This window comes from Gracilinanus agilis, chromosome 3 (genome assembly GCF_016433145.1).
Source record: "Gracilinanus agilis isolate LMUSP501 chromosome 3, AgileGrace, whole genome shotgun sequence".
In the NCBI taxonomy this organism is placed as follows: domain Eukaryota; kingdom Metazoa; phylum Chordata; class Mammalia; order Didelphimorphia; family Didelphidae; genus Gracilinanus; species Gracilinanus agilis.
This window is the reverse complement of record NC_058132.1, coordinates 120,484,971-120,508,224: the sequence shown is the minus strand read 5'-3', so window position 1 is coordinate 120,508,224 and position 23,254 is coordinate 120,484,971. Positions and strand designations below refer to the sequence as shown.

Here is a 23,254-nt window from a genome sequence, read left to right as displayed (position 1 = left end):
ACCCTCGTGATCACATGCTGGAGTCTTTTTGCTCGTATTTGGTTTATGATTTTTGCATCTGTGTTCATTAAGGAGATTGGTCGGTAGTTTTCTTTCTCTGTTTTTGATCTACCTGGCTTTGGGATCAGTACCATATTTGTATCATAAAAGGAGTTTGGTAAAACTCCTTCTTTGCTTATTATGTCAAATAGTTTGTATAGTATTGGAATTAGTTGCTTTTTGAATGTCTGATAGAATTCACTTGTGAATCCATCAGGCGCTGGTGGTTTTTTCTTAGGGAGTTCTTTGATGGCTTGTTCAATTTCTTTTTCTGATATGGGATTATTTAAGTATTCTTTTTCTTCTGCTATTAATCTAGGCAATTTGTATTTTTGAAAATATTCATCTATGTCACATAGATTGCTATATTTATTGCCATATAATTGGGCAAAATAGTTTTTAATGATTGCCTTAATTTCCTCTTCATCAGAGGTGAGGTCTCCCTTTTCATCTTTGATATTATTAATTTGATTTTCTTTTTTTCTTTTTTTATTAGATTTACTAGTACTTTGTCTATTTTATCTGTTTTTTCAAAATACCAGCTTCTAGTCTTATTAATTTAATAGTTCTTTTGCTTTTGATTTTATTAATTTTTCCTTTGATTTTTAGTATTTCTAATTTAGTTTTCATTTGAGGATTTTTAATTTGTTCATTTTCTGGTTTTTTATGTTGTATTCCCAATTCATTAGTCTCTGCCCTCCCTAATTTGTTGATATATGCACTCAGTGATATAAATTTTCCCCTTAGAACTGCTTTGGCTGCATCCCATAGGTTTGGGTAAGAAGTCTCATTGTCATTGTCTTCAATGAAATTATTGTTTCTATGATTTGTTCTTTCACTAAATTATTTTGGAGAAACATTATTTAATTTCCAATTAGTTTTTGGTTTGCCTCTCCATGTATTCTTACTAATAACTATTTTTATTGCATTATGATCTGATAATGTTGCATTTATTATTTCTGTTTTTTTGCATTTGTTTACCATGTTTCTGTGCCCTATTACATGGTCTTATCTTTGTGAATGTTCCATGTGCTGCTGAAAAGGTGTATTCCTTTTTGTCCCTATTTTTCTCCATATATCTATTAACTCTGATTTTTCTAGGGTTTCATTCACCTCTCTTATCTCTTTCTTATTTATTTTTTGGTTTGATTTATCTAGGTCTGATAGGGGAAGGTTGAGGTCCCCCACTAGTATAGTTTTGCTGTCTATTTCATCCTTTAGCTCCACTAGCTTCTCCTTTAGAAATTTGGAAGCTATACCATTTGGTGCATACATGTTGAGTACTGATATTTCTTCATTGTTTATACTGCCTTTTGTTAGGATGTAGTTACCTTCCCCATCTCTTTTAACCATATCTATTCTTACTTTGGCTCTGCCAGAGATCATGATGGCAACCCCTGCCTTCTTTTTTCTCATTTGAAGCCCAATAGATTTTGCTCCATCCTTTCATTTTTACTCTATGTATGTCTGCCTGGCTCTTGTAAACAACATATGGTAGGATTTTGGTTTCTAATCCACTCTATTTGCTTCCATTTTATGGGCAAGTTCATCCCATTCACATTCAGAGTTATAATTATCAACTGTGTATTCCCAGACATTTTGATTCTCTCTCTTTATGCTGTCCTTTCTTCTTTCACTATTTCCTTCAATACCAGTGTTTTGTTTTTAATCAGTTCCCCTAATCCCCTCCCTTATTGTAGTTCCCTTTCTCCCCTCTCCCTTCTTATTCCCCTCTTATTCTTCTTTAGGATCTTTTTAAGCTCCCCCCCTTCCTAGTGTTATTTCCCTCCCCACCAGTCCTTTTGTTACCCTTCTATTTCTCTATAAGGCACGAATCAATTCTCTGCCCTAATACATCTGATTGTTCTTCCCTCTTTAAGTTGATTTGAATGTACTTTAGTATTAAATATTTCCACTCTCCAACCTCTTTACTCTTACAGTGTATTGCTATTCTTCCCTGTTGGCCCCACGTGCTTCTTTATGGAGTATAAATTTACTCCATTTTGTTTATTTTCCCATTTTTCTTAATATTACCTTCTTCCCCCCGCTCTATTTTTGTATATATTTATACATACATACATACATACATACATACATACATACATACATACATATATATATATAGCTTGACATTACATCCTATACAGTTTGTCACTGTTCCCTCTATGTAAACTTCTCCTAGTTACCCTGTTGATAATAACAATTTTTAATATTTGCCAATATCTTCTTTTCTTCTTAGGATACAAATTGATTGAACTTATTGGGTCCCTTAAAGAAAAGATTTTCCCCCTCCCCCATTCTCTTAATTACCTTATGGTGATTCTCTTGAGTTCTGTGTTTGGGCAGCAAACTCTTTGTTTAAGTCCAGTTTTTTCATTATGAATGCTTGGAAGTCCTCAATTTTATTGAATGACCATACTTTTCCCCTGCAATAAAATAGTCAGTTTTGCTGGATAGTTGATTCTTGGTTTTAGACCCAGTTCTTTTGCTTTCTGGAATATTATGTTCCATGCCTTCCGGTCCTTCAGTGTAGATGCAGCTAGATCCTGTGTTATCCTAACTGTGGTTCCCTGATATCTGAATGACTTCTTTTTAGCAGCTTGTAATATTTTTTCCTTGGTCTGGTGGTTTTTTAATTTGGCTATAATATTCCTAGAAGTTGTCAGTTGTGGATTAAAATGTAGGAGGTGATCTGTGGATTCTTTCAATTTCTACTTTTCCCTCTTGTTTGAGAATGTCAGGGCAGTTGTCTCTGTTAATTTCTTGTAGGATGATGTCTAAACTTTTTCTTTTTTCATGATGTTCTGGTAAACCAATAATTCTTAAATTGTCTCTTCTTGCTCTGTTCTCCAGATCTTTGGTTGAATCAATGAAGTGTTTCATATTCTCCTCAAATTTTTCATTTTTTAAATTTTGTTTTATTATATTCTTGCTGCCTTGTGAAGTCATTTGCTTCTAGTTGTTGAGTTCTGTTTATTAAAGACTGAATTTCATCCCTGGCTTTTTGGTCATCCTCCTTCTGGTCTGATTTTCTTTGTAGATCATCTTTTGCCCTTTTTGCTTCATTTTCAAGTTGGCCAATTCTGGCTTTTAAGACTTTATTTTCTTGTTTTAGTTCATGTATTTCCTTTTTCAAATTGTCTTCAGCCTCTCTTGATTGCTTTTTGAGTTCCTGAAGTTATAGAGTTAATTGAATTTTGAGATCTTACAAAGCCTGTGTCTAATTCGCTGGAACTTCTTCCTCTTCTGTTTCTATTTCATTTACTCTCTTTTCACTTCCTTGAATGAAGCTGTCAATTGTCATTTCTTCTCTCTTTTTCTGTTGTTTATTCATATTTTTTTCCTTTTCTGTTCTGCTAGTTTCAGTAAATGTATTTAATGATCTTTGATGAAAGATCTTCCCTCAGCTGGCAATGGAGTTTTGTAGTTACTTTCTCTGCCCTCTGAAGACTTCTTGTCTGTCCAATTGTTGGTATTTAGCCTGCATCGATTGGATTAGTCTGGACTACTTAATCTGCCCTGAGGCTAAAAGCTCAGAGAGGAGGGGGGAAAAAAGCTTTGGGGGGACAAGAAGGACCATTTTGGCTGAGCTGTCCAGCTGTAGGGTCCCCCTGTGCTATCCATGTGTTTAGTCTGCTTTTCTTTCCTCTTGAAGCCCTTTGTTCTCTATCTCAGTATGAGGAAGCCCAGTGGTCTGCAGTCTGAGATTTGGCTCTCTCTAAGCCACCATCTTCCAGGTGTTTTTGCTGTTTCTCTGGTTTTCTCCTCCAGTCTACTTCTCCAGTGCCTGTGTTCAACTCCAAGAGTCCTGGGGGTGCCCACCCGCCCTGGAGATTTCAGGGGCCACTGGAGACTCTGCACAGCATGTGGGGGAGGCGTCCTCGGATTCCCCTTCTATATCCTCAGCCCCGACAGTTCAATAATTGAAGCCTTTTTCTTGCTTTACCTCTTTAGCTGTATAGCAGTAGGATTCCCCCTGCTCTGTCCCATTGTTAAATTTGTTCCTCTTTCTTCTCCAAGCACGTTGTTTTCTATCTCGGTGTGTAAGGGTGCGGAGGTTTTAAGATTTGCTCCATCTAAGCCGCCGTCTTCCCAGAATTCCTTTTGTGGTTTTTTTAAGGAATATAGATTATAGATCTCTGAATTCGTTTGCAGTTTTAACTTCTAAAAAAATATCTCTTCAGTCTGAAAATAATTTGAAAAAGCTGAAATGAACATACCAAAAGAAAACAATGCTGCTTCTTTGCCCAACAAAAATACTGAGACCTATAAGTTTTATTTTATGTATTCTTTGAAGAAGTTTCACATTTCTTATGCTATAACTAAACAAAATATTTGTTTAAATAATAGAAGCAGATGGATAAAATGAGGTTTGAAAATAGGTGGAGACAATAGGTCTGTACATGGTAACTGACTTATGTCACAAATAAGGGTTGCAATGACTATCTTTAGTAGAAGGATTTGACTAAGGTCCAGAGAAACTGGTCTAAGGAAGGGAAGGCAGAGGGAATAAATATTTTTTTGACACCTACTATGCATCAGCCACTATACTTCATTTGATCCATATAACCTGGAAGGTGCCACTATTATCTCCATTTTACAGTTGAGGAAACTGGTGCAGACAGGTTAAGTGACTTGCCTAGGGGTCATGTAGCTAGGAAGTGACTAAGGCTGGATTTGAACTCAGGTCTTCCTGACTCTAGGACCAGCCCTTTTATCTATTGTGCCTCTAGTAAGGCCCGAGTTATTTTGTCTAGAAATTAATCAACTGAGGGAGTTATCAGTGTAGGATGGAGTGAAATCGTAAATATTTGAAAGAAGAAAAATCAACTCTGATTTGGATGCAGACAAATTATTTTTTATATGTTTTATTATTTTCTTCAAGGTATATGGCTGGGGTTATAATGGCAATGGTCAGTTAGGCCTGGGAAATAACGGCAATCAGCTGACCCCTTGTCGAGTAGCAGCTTTACACAGTGTGTGTGTTCTTCAGGTAAGCATGTCTGAAATCTCAGCTGGGTAACTGACATGGGATGTGTTTTAAATAAAACTATTTTTAGAAGTCATACAATTATAGTTTTTCAAAATTTCTCTGATTCCTTGCTTTCTAAATTTAGTACATTATTTTCCCAAGGTTCACACATCCAGAAGGAGCACAGTGATGCCAATGTAGCAGTTGTGGCTGATAGAAAACCCATTAAAAAGATTAGTAGTACTAAAGCTGCTTTCCCCCTTCTCCCCCAGTGCTTATTGGCTCATATTGTACATTAGCTTTAAGCACCAGGGAATGGTTGTTCAGATCTGATGATGAATGTATGTTTTATAATAAACTTGCTGAAATTTTAATGTAGATAATACCCTCCTCTTGCCCCACCCCCACCCCACCCCTTTCCATTTTCCTGTGTATGGTAACCCTTTAAATTTACTTGCAGATTGTCTGCGGCTATGCACACACACTAGCACTAACAGATGAGGGCTTGCTGTATGCCTGGGGAGCTAACACTTATGGGCAGCTAGGAACTGGCAATAAAAGTAACCTGCTAAGCCCAGCACAGATCATGGTGGAAAAAGAAAGGTAATGTTGCAGTAACTAATATGTTTTTGGACTGTGTGTGCATTGTGAGCTTGTATGCTAGAGGTATGTGTATTCTTTTTTTGATCTGTTTGTATCACATTTGGGTTTTGTGACTAATGTTTTTGTTGGAATGCTTCTCAGCTTTGAGTAAAAAGAGGTTCTATCTGGGTCGGATGAAATGATCTTGGATGTAAGTGCCCATAAAACTTTTTGAAAGTTAGTATATGCCACTGGATTTTATGAAGTTCTTATGTTTTAGAAGCATAAATTAAAACATGTGTCCTTACAACAAGCATCTGGAGTTTTAAAATATAGATTAAGGTAAAAAGTTTTGCCATCAATGATTCTGATTGAAAATCTGACAGTTGAAGGAATTAAAACAAACTTCAAAGACTAAAATTCATTCCATAGTAGCCAGAGAAACTAAGGAAATGTTTTGAAAGAAGAGCTGCAATAGTTTCAGCCACCTGGAAACTCTAGTCAGAGAAATAAAACATATACAATTCTACATTTAAGTATAATTAGAGAAATTTAACATACATTTTTAGTACCATCTTAGACCTATTAAATTGAGGGAAAAGGTTTAAAAATGGCAAAAATCAGGGCCAGTGTATGCAATAGTTAGGCATATTATTAACTAATTAAATTATTATTGACTAATTAAATAATTAGAACTGTTAGCACACTGCTCTTTAGAAAGAAATAGTACATTATAATGTAAAAACTCTTTAAACTTTCTATACCCTTTGACCCTACTGATCCTACTACTCAACCCATATGCTAAAGTTGCACTTAATGGGGGATAGAGGGAGTGATTCATCTATACAAAAATACTAATTATAGCATTCTTTATAATAGCAAAAAACTAGAAACAATCCATGCCATTGGGAATGGCTGAAGAAATTGCAATATAAGAATGTAATAAAATATTAATATATCTTAAGTAATGATAACTATGAAGAATACAAATAAACATGGAAAAATTATGTGAATTGATGTAAGAATAAATAAAGCAAGCAAGCACAGGGTGTTTTTATTACTGTCTTATTAAATGACTTTTTTTAAATGTGTTTACCCCTTTCAAAAGAGAAGGAAAGTGGGGCTCTTTCCATCTGGTAATTAAAAATTAAGTGCAAACTTTTCTTTCAGTCAAATAGTATAATGTCTTAATGTGCCTTCAGCAGTGAATTTCATACCTCTAAATATATAGTTTTTGTTTAATATGGATTTTTGTCTTCTTGCTCCAGCATTGCATATTTGAGATATCATGAAGTTTTGGCTTTTGTGGCTTTGCTTAGATTGAACATTTTAAAATTAATGATTTCAGCTTTTATCCTTGCTAGATATTGATGGGTTTTTAGAGCATGTGGACATGTTTCTATTTTAATAACTGGAAGTTCACTAAGCAGACAACCATCCTGACCAATACTTATAAGATACTTACCAAATGAACTGTTGGCCTCTCTAATGGGAGAAGTTGTTTTATATTGAATACATACCTCTACTGATATTCAATAGGCCCTAAGATAATGTCTGCTAAGTTATGTTTGCTGTTCATATCTCATATTGGGGGATCCTCTGCCCCTTCTAGCCAATATTTCTAAAAATAACATTGAATATACTATTATTCACTTAAACTGCCCCAATTCGGAGTTGGGAGGAAAAGGAGAGAAATATCTCTTTCCTCAACCTGTGCATTGATTCATTTGATTCTTGAAATTGTAATCTGCATGTGGCCTATTTTTTGACCCAGGTTTTCCAAGCATGAATTTGAGATCCTCGCATGGTGTTTCAGGCTTCTGTGGAAAATGCTATACATTTTTCTCTTGGCAATTCTTTAGGGTGGTAGAGATCGCAGCCTGTCATTCTGCACATACATCTGCTGCCAAGACCCAGGGTGGCCATGTGTATATGTGGGGCCAGTGTCGAGGCCAGTCAGTGATTCTTCCTCACCTCACCCACTTTTCCTGCACAGACGATGTATTTGCCTGCTTTGCCACTCCTGCTGTAACATGGCGCCTTCTCTCCGTAGGTGAGATAAAACTGAAGAATGTTCAGGAGTAGTAGCGTTATGAGGAAATAGTAGTATTACCTGCTTTGAAAAGATTTCTCTTATAGAGCTTTTGTGTCCTCACATGTCTTCTCTCTCTCTCTTTTTTTTTTTTTTAGAAAAATGTGTTTAATTATTTCTGTCATATGCCTTACAAAACAAATTTGTAAAACAAGTTCTAATTTGCATAACAGAATTGTATGAGAAAAAAACTCTTTAAGTTTCTAATTTTTAAAGTCCTTTTTATTTTACATTTTGGTCAGGAAGAAATAATCTGAACCAGGTTGTCAGGGGATATAAAACTTGGAAACTAACTGGATTTGGGGAATAAGAAAGTACTCTATCAAAGGTGACTGAGGTTTCAAGTCTCAGTGCCTTCATGCCACTCATACGGATTCACAGTTGTGTTTTGGCTGGGAGGACATTTGGTCTTGAATTGAAAGTCCTAACCACATCTAGCTGCCTAAGAATCAGATCAATGAGGAAGGAAGAGTTATGCTTGTTGACATTTGAGCCAAGGCTTTTTTGTATCTCTGGCCTGAGCTCTGTTTATAAGGGGTTATTGCAGAACCTCATTTTGTTCTAAAATAATTATTCAGGGCTTTCAAGTACAGGACCAGAATTTGAACTTGATACATATTCATATTAGTAAGCACCACATAAATTATAGGTGCTTATCTAAAATATTTGAAAGAACTTAACACCTATCTTATGCTGTCCTAGAGAACCAAGTAGAGTTTGGTTCTATTGCTATAGAATAACAAGTATTTTTGAGATTCCTCCATTATGTGTTTGATTTATTTTCTGCAGAGCATGAAGACTTTCTAACAGTTGCAGAGTCATTGAAGAAAGAGTTTGATAGTCCAGACACTGCAGATTTGAAGTTTCGAGTGGATGGAAAATACATTCATGTCCATAAAGCTGTTTTAAAAATCCGGTATGGTCACATAAGCTCTGGCAATTGAATAACTGTATTGCAAAATTATGATGTACTTTTTTTTTCCTTCTTTTTGCTGTCTTAGAGTTTGGGACATATGATGGTACAATTTAGCCCACTTGAGAAAGTTTTATTTATGCCTTTTGTTTTGATGTCATGATTTCTGAAAGCATTTTTTCTTCTCCAACCCTGGATTGACTCCTTCCCTTGTAATGAAGAAAAACAGTCTAGCAAAAAAACATATATAGTCAGTATATTGCCCACATTTGACATTGTGTGCAGCACTCTTTCCTAATAACACTCTCCATTTCTCTATCATGAGAGAGATGGAATGAATTTTATCCATTTTAACCAATTAACAAAATTTTTGCTTTATACTAACTTAAAGTTAGAGTGATATTGTGTAAACATTCAGGGTGATTTTCTCCCTTCTTTTACAGAGTCATGAGAATTGTTTTTATATTTGGGGAAGAAATAGGGCTATTCTTCAGGATTTAAAGGAATAAGAGAGGAAAGCCATCGTTCCATTGGATTAATTTAAGCCTTAACAGTGGGAGCCAAGAGCCCAATGCATATGGTAGTTAGAGGGAATGAACTGAGACAGAGTACCTGGAAACCTCAGTAATTACTTTCTTAGGAAACTATTGCTGTTGGACTTTTCAAATGAAATACTTTTGTGTTTAGCCATTCTTTTTAATTTTTTAAAAGTTCAAAATTACTTTTCACTTCCAGCCCCCATAGGAAACCTTAAACTCCTGAAATAACTTAGTCTTTGTAGGTGTTCAAGTATTCCCTCCACTGACAAAGATGCCAAACCCTTCTGCTTTGTAACAGAAAGTTCTTCATCAAGTAATCAACCTTTTGATGTTGAGTCTCTCTCTCCCTTTGCTCCAATAAGAGTTATAGTTTGTTGCTAGATTGTACTTGTAAGCCTTTCTGCTTAGTGTAGAACCTATTGGAGCTGGGGATGGGAGCATCCTCCTTAAATTCAGTGTTGTCTCTACCTTATCTGAACACCTAGGGACAGCTAAGTGACTTAGTGAATAGACCCAGGCCTGGCATCAGGAGGACCTGGGTTCACATTTAGCCTTAGGTCACTTCCTAGCTATGTAGCTCTGGAGAGTCACTTAACCCCAATTCACTAGCCCTTATGGCTCTTCTGCCTTGAAATTGATACTTAGTATCAATTTTAAGGCAGAAGATAAGTATTTAAGGTAAAAGAGAGAGATAGTCTAGTAGAAATGTCTAACATCAAAGTCACTAAGATGCTAAATGTTCCTATTTTGCAGCAGTGTGTGATTATGGGTGTTAAATTCCATATTCTGTCAGATTCACTTGATGTGTTGGTTAGTTTTGTTGACCTGCTTTGAAGTTTTCTTTTTTAAATTTGTCTATCACAAGTGCTGACTCATTGGATAAGGAAGGGAGGGTATACATTCAGAAATGAAGGTGATGAAACAATAAGTTATTAATAAAATTAGAAATATGACTTTAGATTTCAAAAGAGGTCTTTTACCAAAAGATTCCCCTTTTGCTTTTCTTTAAATAGGGATCTTTGTGCAATTAAATATTTTACTTTTTAAAAAGTGGGTCAGGGGCTGGTAGAGCAACAAAATCCAGAGTATTCAGTTGGTGGTGACTTTTAATTTAAGATTGACCAGAAATGAATCTAGGCCATCTTGGAAAAAGACTTTAAAAATTTAGCCTTTAAGATCACAGCTATTGCATAACTTGAAGTGTATCTACAATATAAATAATTATATTGCTCTACCAATTCAACAAACTTAAATAACTAGTTTAAATTTCACATTTTGAAATTCCAATTTTCATTTCAATAGTTATGACATATTTAATAACATTAATTCAAGCTAATTCGTGTTAATTAAGTGTTAGCAATGGTCTTTCCTTATTACAGCCCCGTGTGGTAAAGTAAATAATGTTGTAAATATTATCACTGCTTAATGGTGTGGCACAATGAATAAAGAGTAGACCTTGTTGTCAGGATGGCCTGGGTTCAATTCCCACCTCATATACCTGACCTTTAGCAATCTACTTAACTTCTCTGTCTTCTGGCCATCTCTCTAAGACAAAAGTGCACAGCAGGTACAGTTTTCTCATTGGGAGTTCTCTATACCAATGAAATCACAGATAAACCAAGATTCTTAAAAGTTATCACTTGTGCTCAAACTCCGAGCTAGGGAAGGATCTAAAGGCAAGATTCTTGAGTCCATGTTGAGTACTCTATGTTATACCATGCTGCCTCCCTTTTAAAAGAAACAGTTGGGATCTGTCAAATGAGGAAGTGTCAGAGCTTCCTAGGCCTCAAGCCTAATTCCCTATAAAGTTTAGCCGGCCACATTTGGCAAAAATAAATTATGGAAAGACTTACATGAACTGATGCAAAGTTAAGTGAGCAGAATCAGAAGAACATTTTACACAGGGAAAGCAATATTTCTTGAACAACTGTGGATGACCTAGTTATTCTCTTTGATGCAGTGATCTAAGACAGTCCCAGAGATTCATATTGAAAAATGCAATCTGCTCTCTGAGAAAGAACTGATGAAGTCTGAATGCAGACTGAAACATTCTATATTTCATTTTTCTTTTTTTTCTATTTGAGCTCTCTTCCAGAAAATAATATAGAAAAATATTTTATGTGATTACACATGTAAAATCTTTATCAGATTATTTACTGTCTCAAGGAGGGCAGGAAGGAGGGAGAGTCAGAAGAATGGAGAAAATTTGAAACTCAAAACTTAAAAAAAATGAATGTTTAAAAAATTATTTTTATATGTAACATGGGGAAAATAAAATCTTTTAAAAAATAAATTATTTATGTTTGCCTATTATTTTATAAGGGTTTCTTAACCCTTATAGATTATGGATATTGATATGGTACTACCAATACCTATGTCCTGAGAGGACAGGCATTGGATTTGACTGTTGAGAAAGATGGTTTCTCAGAGCAGTCCAAAGAATTCCGGCTCAGGCCAATTATATAAAAATATAATTTTATTATGGATAAAAAAACTAAAGGAAGGGGATAGTAAAAGAAAACAGGTAGAAAGGAAATTCTTATACTATATTGGTCCCTAAATAATCTTACTAAAACCACCCAAACAAACCTAATCTATGAGGATTGTCTTCTCCCTCAGAGTTGAGGCTATCCTCTCTCCCTAAATTATCTACAAACCCAAAATACTTATCTAACTTATCCTATCCTAAATTATAAACTTATAAACTAGAGAAATTACTTCGATTTCTCTTCTTGCTGTCTGGATGAAAAAACAGTTTAGAATCTCCACAGCCTTTCTCCACTTGCACAACAATCTTGCTGGGCTTGCACTGGTGTGGTACCCAACAATCTTCTTGACTTGTTCAGCCTGAAAGATGAATTTTAGACATGAAAAACTGAGATCTTCCAGCCTCACCAAGCAACTCTTAGGACCTCCTTTCAGAACAGAATTAACACCCAGAGTGAGATCAGTTGGATTAACTGCCTCTCAAAGCACCTTGGGAAAATTCTCTTTTACCCAAAATCCATCTCTGAGATTCTATTCAGATTTAAAGAAATCCAGCTTATAACTCATATATCTTATCAATACATTATGCTACTTAACTCTATTTCCTAATGAATTCTTACTTAATTAACAAATAATTCTCTGCAATTAGTATATATAATGAACTGATTATAATATCTCTATGTAAAAGTTCTTACAAATATTATTTGTTTACAAGTGAGTCAGTGAAAAAATATTTACATACTCTGTGCTAGACATTATGGTAGAAGTACTAGGGATATACAAATATTTTATAAAAAGAGATGATCTCTGCTCTCATGGAGCTTATATTTTATTAGGGATGTGCTGGCCAGGGAAAAGAGTTTTGGTCTGGAGGGGGAGGGGTGACAGGTAACCTGTGTAATAGTTTTCCAGGAGACAGGTAGGTTAATAGGCAAAACCACATGGCTCTCAAGCTATAATGGGACTGTGATGTTGGTAAATGCCTTGCTGGCATATGTGTGATAGGCAAGTGATGTTCTAAATGTAGCACAATGTGATTATGCCCTCAAGTGGTAAGTTGATACCTACTTATTCATTGAGTTCACACTAATTTGCTCACATTTTCAGGATTGGATTCTCAGAGATAGACTGCCACCAATAATGTTGTACTCATATTTTCTCAGGGTCCTGGGGTTAGCCCTTGTTGATGAGGAATGTAATTTGCCTATGTGCCTCTCTCTTGAGCCCCCTCTGCCCCATCTGATACACTTTACACAATTCAAAATGTAATGCACTCAAATGGTATGTATGTGATATTTATGCAACCAGCTACTTTCAATACTTACTTTTAGACCTTAACAAAAAGACAAAGGAAATAATGTCATAGGTAGGTACAAGGTTGTATATAATTTTACTTTCTTTAGTCATAAAACAATCATATATAAATAAGTTGAGGTATTCTAATGTCTTATAGCTCTCAAGTTTTCAGCATGGTCCAATATGTCTTTTTTCCACCTGGGAACTGTTTCTTTACATTACATTTCTCCTTTCTTCTGCATCTTTAAAACATATTGTTTAAAATGTATCATTCACATAGAATGTTTTGCATCATTCATAAGTCAAATTAAGTATCTAGATGTTTTTTCTTATGCAAAGGTATTAATCGTTTTTCTTAAAAGAAAGTTCTTATTCTATAGTCTTACATATTAAAATGTTCCTTTATAAAACAACAGTGATGTTTTTCATCTGTGGAGAGTTAATATAAACCTTTTCCATACCCAAAAATACTTTTTCTGGTCTTTGTCATTAATTGCACCACATGAAAAGTGCTTTAAAGGGACAAAACATAGGGATGGTGAATTGATCCATAAGAAAGTCAGTTGACATGCCCTTTTCATAAAAAGTTGGTAGCAAGGCCAATGGCAAGATTGCTATGATAGATGTCTGGATGGGATATGGATCTAAGTAAAGACTCATGACTAAAAGGGACTGGCTTTAAGAATACTTTTCATGTCTCATATGTTTGATTATTTCCCCCCCTGCCTTTTGGTCCATTGACTTTGCATTTCTTGTTTTAGGTGCGAACATTTCCGAACTATGTTCCAGTCTTATTGGAATGAGGACATGAAAGAGGTGATAGAAATAGACCAGTTTTCTTACCCAGTGTATTGTGCCTTTCTCCAGTACCTTTACACAGACACAGTTGACTTGCCACCTGAAGATGCTATAGGTACATCATCTGTTTATATTCAAGTTATATAATAAATACTTTCTTGTGGGTATTATGTGATACTTTGCCTTGAAATAGGCAAAACTTGTGTTGAATTTTATTGATTCTTAAATGAACTCGCATTTCAAAGTAAACTTTTTTTAAAAAAAATTTAAAATTTTGGAAATGTTGATGCTATTGGTACCATTAAACACTGAGCTAATGGTCATATAAATATAGGTGTAGGCTTATAAATTCTGTAGTCCAAAATAGCTAATTCAGATTTAGGACAGTTATGGTAGAGGTAGATGAAGAAAATGTTCTTTAGTTTTGGAGAAACTACAGTTTTTGAGACAGAGAGCTGGGAAGAGATTGGAGGAGATATTAGATTTTTAATAAAATAAGGGAAAAACTGCCTTTTGAAAAGTTATTTTGACTTGGTTCTATTCAGTTAAAAAATAAACTAGAAGCATAGATTGTATTGACTTGATTAATCCTTTTCCACTCTCCCCCGTGTTTCATTTTAGGTCTTTTGGATTTGGCTACATCTTACTGTGAAAATAGATTGAAAAAACTTTGTCAGCACATCATCAAACGAGGGATTACTGTGGAGAATGCCTTTTCGTTGCTCTCTGCTGCAGTCAGATATGATGCAGAGGTAACCTCACAGGGAACCCTGAGCTCCTAGTGTAGCAGCTGGTGTGTTTTCCCCTTCTGCTGTGTATGGGGCTTAGAATCATGATTGTGTTAAAACCTTATTTTAGCCCACAAGATCAGAAAAACTAAACCTGTCAACTGCTGATGTTAATAAATTCAGCCTGACTTCATTATTAGATGAGTAAATTAGATTTGCTCTCGAGGATTTATTTAGGATATTTTCCATCAACTTTAACTTTTAACTAAAAAGAGAATAACAATCACCTTACAAAGATATAGTAGATAGAGGTACAAAATATCAAGCCTGATAAAATTAAAGAACAATGTTTTTGAGATCCAAGTTTTGCTTATGGGGTAATATGTATATATTACTAGATCACTCCTGCCTTCTGAGTATGAAGTTCTCCATAGGAATCTTTCTTCTCTCTAGAAATACTTTGTCACTGTCTAGTTATGACTAATTATTTTTTTTTAATTGCTATAAATTCCTTTTTTAGGCTTTGTAGCAAACAGGTTTCTGTATTACATTGGTTGTGTATAATGAGAAAAAACTGAAAATAGTTCATTGCTGCTTGAAACAGATTTCATTTGTAAAACTAAAAGTGTTTTTTAAAAATAATTCCTGTTCAGCTGCTTTTCCTTATATTTTCAGTCATAGGATAATAAAACTAGAAAAGACCTAGCAGAATCAGTGCCCTCATTTTATAGATGAGACAGCCTGAATGAAGCCCAGAGAGAAATGGCTTGGCCAAGGTCATACAATTAGCTAAATCTTAAGGAAGGTATACTGAATAAAACTATTAATCCTTTCTTCATTATTTTAGAGAAGCAGTTGAGTTTTGACATGAATAAAATGCTGACTTCCATGAAAAACTTTTGTAGGGTAACCAAAGATACCAAACACTGTGTAACAATAGCCGGAAACATCATGTAGCAGAAGAGAAATTTCCCATTTTACATCTTTGTCAACATAGTCTCATTTGTTTTCAAAACACTATCATATTTAGGTTCAATTCTTTTTGTATTGTTTTATAAGCATTTTGATGATTCAGTGGAGCCACTACCATATCCAGCAGTTTTCTATTAAACAAAATAATAATAAAACATTGATTAGAATGATTTAAATAGGATTTCTTTTATGCAGTAGTCTCCATACCACCATTCAGAATTATAACCATTGTACCAAAAATGTAATGTGTTTGTTTATTAGATGATAGGAAACCCTTGCTGACTTAATGAAAACTTAAGTTTTTAAAACTCTTCACAGAAACTCAGCTGAGATGCAGCAGATCTCCCCCACTTCACTTTTCTTTGAGTAGGAGGGGATATAAAAAGGTTGACATGGCAGGAAGAAAGTCTGATAATTAATGTGTTTCTATTTTCATTTCCCTGTAATTATTGTTGCTGCCCCTCTTTTAAATAATTATTGAGATAATTTTCAAGTAAATGTGAGCAAATAAAATCAATGTGATATACTGAAGTTATTCTGCCATAGGTTCTCAACCACCATCATATCCAGCAAAAATTGTGAGCAAAACATACCCCCTAGAAGGTCTTTACTCATCATTATAAAATTTACAAACACTCTTAAAAAATTTTTTTTTGCTTTTTTTATGATCAAGGAATTTTGATGTTAAGCATGTATCAAAACCTTATAAGATGGGGCAGCTGAGTAGCTCAGTGGATTGAGAGCCAGACCTAGAGATGGGAGGTCCTAGGTTCAAATCTGGCCTCAGACACTTCCCAGCTGTGTGACCCTGGGCAGGTCACTTGACCCCCATTGCCTACCCTTACCAATCTTCCACCTATAAGTCAATACACAGAAGTTAAGGGTTTAAAATTTAAAAAAAAAAAAAACCTTATAAGAATCAACTGGATAGTAGGTATAAGAATATAGAACATCTATTCATTTTTCTAGCTTCCTTGCACCATTGGGATGTTAGGCATCAGAATAATTATATTATTTTTCTGCATAAAAATTTATTCCTTAAGGAATTTAAATTCCTAGATATAGAACTGACAATGACCTCTGAGAGCAGGTAGTCCAACCCCCTTATTTTACAGATGCAGAAACTGAGGCCCAAGAAGGTAATATGACTTGTCCAAGGTCTTATGGGTAGTAAGAACTGGATAGGACTTGAATTCAGGTTCTCTGATTTCAGAATCAGTATTCTTTTTGCTGTTCCATGGTATCTTCACAAGTTTTGCCTTTAGTGGAAAGGAAAATATAAGAGTTTGCTCAAAGATTTTGAGTTGTTCCCCAGATCTGTTTGAAATCTATGTTTTTAGAATTTTTGCCCTTGACCTGGATGGTCCAGATTCCCTCTACCTCCTTCAAAGAGTCAGATGACTAGTTTTCACATAACCATCTTGATTACTATGTTCTGCATATGTGAGATAAAAAGGACTCTCTTAATTTAACTAATAATTTCAAAAATTAGATATAAGGGGGAAAGGATTCAGGTTCGAGGCCAGAGCTTTACTGAAGTCAAGCTGCTGGCTATTTAATGAGAGCCAGCCATTACTCTGAGAATTAGGGGCTGGAAATATTGTGCAGTTTTTCTTGTTTTCTAGATAAAGGAAAAACAGATTTTCTTTTGCAATCCAGAATGCTTTTAGTAGTTTAGGAAATGGAATTAGACTGTGGAAGTGGTGAAAAGCAGAGTAGTGTCCAAATTATTTGGCAGTAAGAAGAATTTTGTTTTACCGTCCTTAGATTAGGAATAAAATTGTAGATTATATAAAGAGTATATTTGTAATGAAAGATTTTTAGCCGTTTAGTGTCAGGAAATCATCAAAGAAATTATCTGGTAAATCTGATATAACTTTCCCAATATCTAGTACAGTGATAGAGTGCTAGACCCTGCCCCATTCCACCACCCCAAACCAAGTGCTGCCCCAGTACCACCACCACATGCTAGTTGTACCCCATCCTACCTTTTACCCCACACAGGGGAGGGAGGAAGAGCTCCCATTGGGCTGCTGAGCAGAGGGGCAGGTGAAATGAGGAATGTTCTCAATGAGTGTAGAGAGGGGGAGGGGAGGGGAGGGGAGTGACCTGAGCACTCTGCTGCCTGTGAGCTGCCCACCTTACCCTATGCTCTCCCATTGGGCTGCTGGGCAGAGAGAGACAGGGATGTAAAATAATGTCCTCAGGCACAGTGGAGAGGGGAAAGGGAGTGGCTCTGCCTGAGCCCCTCTGCCTTTCTAGTAAAGAATTTGGGGGGGGGGGGGGACAAAGGTCACATGCCCACGGAGTTCACTCTGCATGCCATCTTTAACACTTGTGCCATAGGTTTGCCATCTGGTATAATGCTAAACATATGAGAGACATATGTACCACATATTATGTGACAGTCAAAATAAGGTTAGTTTTTTATTAGAAAAGCTAACATAGGGTCACCAAAGAAAAGTCCATGTCATGGATCCTGAGGACAGTGTTATAGTTGTGTTCCTATTATGGCTTTTTCTTCATTCTTCCTCTTTTTAAAAAAATCGGGAGGTAGGTTATAAAATGCTTCAGCTTTTATCATTAACTTTAAAAAGCCCCAAATCAACAAAATTTCCTTATCCTTGGAACTAGTATGATAACTTCCTTTGGGAGGGGGGCGCAGCTGGGCAGCTCAGTGGATTAAGACCAGGCCTAGAGATGGGAGGTCCTAGGTTCAAATCTGGCCTCAGATACTTCCCAGCTGTGTGACCTTGGACAAGACACTTAACCCGCATTGCCTATCCCTTACCACTCTTCTGCCTTGGAACCAATACACAGTATTGATTCTAAGATAGAAGGTAAGATGGTTTGTTTTTTTCAAAGTAAAAGGAAAAAAAGAGCTCAAGAGGTCATGTATTTCGGTGGCTTATCAAAAGCAAACTTTCTTGTTTAAGTGAGCACCACCCTATTGCCTTTTTAAAGCAAAAGGGAAAATCTGATGGTCACTTGTAGATTTAGATGAAGAGATGAGGCTTATAAATACAGAATCATCTTCTTCTCTGCCATCACTCTAACAGTATCTCCCCATGCTTTCAATGAAGAAAATTATACCATCAAAAAAAGAATGTTTACCTTGTTCATATGTCAATGAGATATTGAGATTCCCAGTGGATGGTTCCTAGGTATTAATCCTTTGTTCTACCTTATGCCACAAGAATGTGTTGCTCTGAAGTGTACCAACATTGTCTACTTTCTGACTTAAAAGGTGTAAGGTGATTCTTCCTCTTTAACAATAGTGTAGGTTATTTCTTAATAATGAATCTCAAAATAAAGCCTGTGGGGAATTGAAATTCAGATTTTTAGGATTCCACAGTATATACACTAGAAACTTTTTTCTTAAATTCCAAAATACAGAAACCCTCACCAGTTCAGATGAATGGTTAAAGGGAGTGGAGGAGAAAGTAGCAGAAAAGGCAAAAACAGTATGACAAATTTAATACTTTAAAATGTAGACAGGAATGAGGATTTAAAAACAGGTTGCCAAATATGAAGGTTCTTATGAATTTATAGTTCCATTCTATGCTAAAGAACTATTTCCTTCAAGTAGGAGAAGCTATTTCCCTTAGAGAGTTTACTCTGTTTTGTGTGGTAGTCTCTTTTTTTTCCTCTCTTCATTTTAAATGGGAAGCTTTTATCTACTCAGTCATGAATTCTCAATCAGTGCAATCTGAGTTGATGAAGCTTTTACTGAACTAGAAATTCAGTTTGCTCTCTTTTTAACCACTGAGAATTCCACAATTCAGACTTGGAATTTAAAAAAAGAAATTAATCTTTTAAAAATGACAAAGCTTGGAGAATAGCCTTAGTATTTATGACTGGTTAAGAAGAATTACCCCATTTGGAACTTAATCTGTGGGTTATATATCTGTCTGGAGGAGCTTGCTTTCTATTTATGTGAGTCTGTTTCTATTCATGTGGGGGAGGGTGACAGTCTCTCCTTGGAATGTCTTACATCTTTGGGAATCTGTGAGTGCCTCTCACTGGCTCCCTGGATTCAACTGTCATCTTTGCAGATGCCTCCAAAATCTCTACCAGGCTACCACATATATTCATCCAGTCCTCATTTCTCTCATGAGCTCCTGTTATTTCAGTGATGTAGGGAACTTCCCTTGAAGAAACTCATCAATGTAGATCAGCAGCTAACTTATAATTGAGAATTTTAAATTGTTGCCTTCATTAAGAAGTTAAGTGACTTACTCAGGGTCACAGAGTCAGTATGTGGCAGATACTAGATTGAAATTATGATCTTTCTTACCCAAGAAAGTTTTCTTGATTCTCTACTCTGCTTCTATGCCTCTCTATTGTTAATAGGAATTTCTTAATCTCCCACTATTTCTTTAGGAGACAGTATCTGACAGGTTGGGAGTCTTGTAAAATCTTCTGACTCTAAGAGGCAGAGCAGATAGCTCTTGTGCTCCATCACTTTAAGAAATCAACCATAAAAGAGGAAAAAAATCCGTTAAGGAACTCCAATTTCTCTGACTTCCTTCGGAGCAAGGTTGCTGGGTCATTCTGTCAGACAAAGATGATCTGTTAGTGACTTTTGAGACAGTTACTTTTGAGAGTTTGAGATACACATATGAAGTTGAGTCTGATTTACTGAGAGTTTTACTCTTCAGTTTCTTGAGGGAGAAGAAGCTGTCAGAGGGACTTGTCTCCTCTGACTTCAGAGAGAGAGGAGAGCTGCATCAGTTTCTCTGTGAAGAGAATCTGATAGTCATATCTGACAGTTTGATTTCATATATTACTTTAAGGAGTTCATTATCAATTTAATGTTCATCAATTAGTTAAAGATAGATAGGGAAATTTAATATAAGTTAGAGCAGGCCAGATTTAGGACTGCTTTGGGAGCAAGAAGAAACTGCCAAGAAAGGCAGTTAGAAGTAGGGTTCTTTAAAGATTTTTTAGTATAAAATTTGTTTTTAGGATTTAGTATAAGGATTAATAGATAAAATTTCCTAGTTCCTACCTCCTATTTCCTATCACTACCTCTCCTCCAAATAAATAAGGACACTGGTTTACCACACAGCTCTCTGCAACTTCATCAACCTCCACCAATAATATTTATCACCCATAACAGTTTGGCTATGAATATTTATCAGCTATAACAGCTTAGTGAGCCTCAAGGATTTGAATTAATCTATAGATCTTCTAAATTAGCAGTCAGTACTAGGCAAAAAACAAACATTGAGAGATTAAGAAATTCCTATTAACACCATGTTTACTTTATCTAGAACTATTATTTATATTGTATTAGTCAATGGGGGTTGTTTATATGGAGAATGGAGTTTATTTGTATAGTTAGTTTATAATGCCAGCTCTTTAGCTTGTTCATATTCAACTACACAATAATAATTGCCGTATATATTTATACTTCAGATCTTTGGAGCCAGAGGTCCTACTATTAACACTTGAGTAGTTCAAATCCAAAGTGCATTTGGTTTAGAAAAACCTGGCTTCAGGCATCAATAAGCTAATACAAATAAGACTGTGGGGTGCAAAAATAGCTGACAGTGTTTAAATTTTGGAGGCTATATTTACTGGGTAGGTTTCTGTGGTAAATATGTTGTTTTACCTATCAGCTAGGTCAGAGTGACCCTTTCAGATATTTGCTTGCAAGGCTTTCAGTCAGGAAAAAGGAGGGATTTTCACTAATCGTTTCATCTGCTCAGGACCCATTTCTCTGTATTCTCCCCTTTCACCAGTGTAGAATTAAGAAAAGTCAGGAAATGGCTATAGAGGCCTATAAATATTCCAAATGTTATCCTCTTAAAGGGAACTTGAGTTTAGTGGCCTCTAGTTCACAACTTTTGAGAAGTAGCAGGGCAAGATACAATGGTACTATGCTATGCTTTGTGATATGGGTTTGTGTGTGTTAACGTGCTTTTTATTTTTGTTTGCATGTCCAATTTCTGTCATTTATGTAAATAAAGGTTTTTTGTTGAAAGATTTCATCGTTCTATGTCATAGGATCATAGATCTAGAACTGGAAGGGAGTTCAGATGTCATCTAGTACAACCCTCTAAATTTTACAGATGTGGAAACTGAGAAAGTTTAGTGCCTTGCCCAAGGTCATACAAGCTAGTAGGTGTCAGAAGCAGGATTCCAGGTCCACTGCCTCTTATGAAGTATAATCTCCTTTAAGACAACTCCTTTGAAATGACCTATGATAAAGATTGACTTGCCTGACAGCTGCTATAATCATCCTATAAGTGTGCTTACTGTTTTTACTGACTGAATAAAATCACTGTGGGGTTTACCTTTTTGAAAATTGACAATCCTAGAGACTTAACTTTTTGAAGCTTAAGAATACTAAAGCCTTTTTATTTTATGGATGCCTAAAAGTGAGATTTAGGTAGGTGCATTATACATTTTTAACCAATTCCAAAATACATGTCTCTTCATCATTTTTGTATTTTTTGCATTCCTTTCTTAGCAAAAATCAAAATCTCCCTTCTTCATATCCTCTATTATCTTAACTGAGTTTAAATTTGAGTGCCTTTTTCTAATTCAGTTGGCCTTTTGATAACTGAGGAGAAAGTGTTTGTCCAGTGGGTCTCTTGACATGTTTTCCTCAACAAATTGGATTAAACAAGCCATCTCTTTGAATAAAATAGGGTGTTGTTATCTGCTCTCCCCTCTTCTGCCATCTGCATTTGAGCCCTTGTATGCCTACTGATTTTAAAGTTAGTTTCTGGCCTTCTTTTGGGGAGGTAAGGGAGGAGAAATAGTTGAACTAAAGCTAATAAAAAGGCCTCTTGTTTTTATTTTTGTGTGTGTCTAGGATTTAGAAGAATTCTGCTTTAAGTTTTGCGTCAATCATTTGACAGAAGTTACACAGACTGCAGCATTTTGGCAAATGGATGGCCGTCTACTAAAGGAATTCATTGCTAAGGCCAGTAAATGTGGAGCCTTTAAGAACTGAAGCATATGTCTGTGAGTGAGTGAGAGTGTGAGAGAGAGAGAGAGAGAGAGAGAGTGTGTGTGTGTGTGTGTGTGTGTGTGTGTGTGTGTGTGTGTGTGTGTGTGTGTGTGTGTGTGTGTGTNTGTGTGTGTGTGTGTGTGTGTGTGTGTGTGTGTGTGTGTGTGTGTGTGTGTGTGTGTTCATGTTCTCTAGGGCATTATTGCTGATATGCCCAGTGTGTGCCCTACAGGCTGGTGTAATTCTACAGGTAAAAAATACAAACAAAACACAAACTGTATTTTACTCCAGAGAGAATTCTCTGCATAGAAACCCATGAAGAATGTACTGTTTTCTCATTACTCTTCTGACCAACTGCTGTTGCCAGACTTGCACGTTTTTTAAAGGGTGACTTTTTCTCATATTTTGATTGGAATATTGGGAAGGGATGAAAGTTAGCTGTTGCTTCAGTTCCAAAGAGAACCATTGCCTGAAGAGTTGGAAGTCTAGATCTAGGAAGCTACTTGTTTGGTTTACAGATCATTTACCCTTTGGTGCCAGGATTGTTAGACTTTTTAATTAAATGGGACCTCTGGATTTACTTACCTCCTGTGGGCTAACAGGTAACATATCTTTGGTTGAGGTGCTGCATGAGTTGTGAGTCCGGTGGGATTACTATGAAGGAACAATTTGGGTTGCTCAAGCTTTTGTATCCATGCTGTCATACATTTGTTTTCCCTGTTTAGTATATTAAAAGTTTTTGTTTTTACAAGTGCTTAAAGGAAACTATGCAGTCAGTACTCTACAAGACATATAAAATATAAGTTTATAAAGGTATATGACAAGGATTTTAAAAGCTCTTAAGACAAACCTATATACAGAGCATGGTAACT

At 35.8% G+C, this 23,254-nt stretch overlaps 1 protein-coding gene across 2 annotated transcripts in view; it reads left to right on the top strand.

Moving 5' to 3' along the window:
- The window catches only part of RCBTB1 (RCC1 and BTB domain containing protein 1), a 51,676-nt gene extending 29,258 nt beyond the window's left edge, over nucleotides 1–22,418 (top strand). For both annotated transcript variants that reach the window (XM_044668239.1, XM_044668240.1), the window contains 7 exons: nucleotides 4,925–5,032; nucleotides 5,472–5,614; nucleotides 7,456–7,646; nucleotides 8,475–8,601; nucleotides 13,682–13,833; nucleotides 14,340–14,470; nucleotides 22,245–22,418. In XM_044668239.1, coding sequence (XP_044524174.1) covers nucleotides 4,925–5,032; nucleotides 5,472–5,614; nucleotides 7,456–7,646; nucleotides 8,475–8,601; nucleotides 13,682–13,833; nucleotides 14,340–14,470; nucleotides 22,245–22,385 — 993 coding nt within the window. In that variant the 3' untranslated portion in view covers nucleotides 22,386–22,418. The remainder of the gene's footprint in view (nucleotides 1–4,924; nucleotides 5,033–5,471; nucleotides 5,615–7,455; nucleotides 7,647–8,474; nucleotides 8,602–13,681; nucleotides 13,834–14,339; nucleotides 14,471–22,244) is intronic.
- The last annotated feature ends 836 nt before the right edge of the window (nucleotides 22,419–23,254 follow it).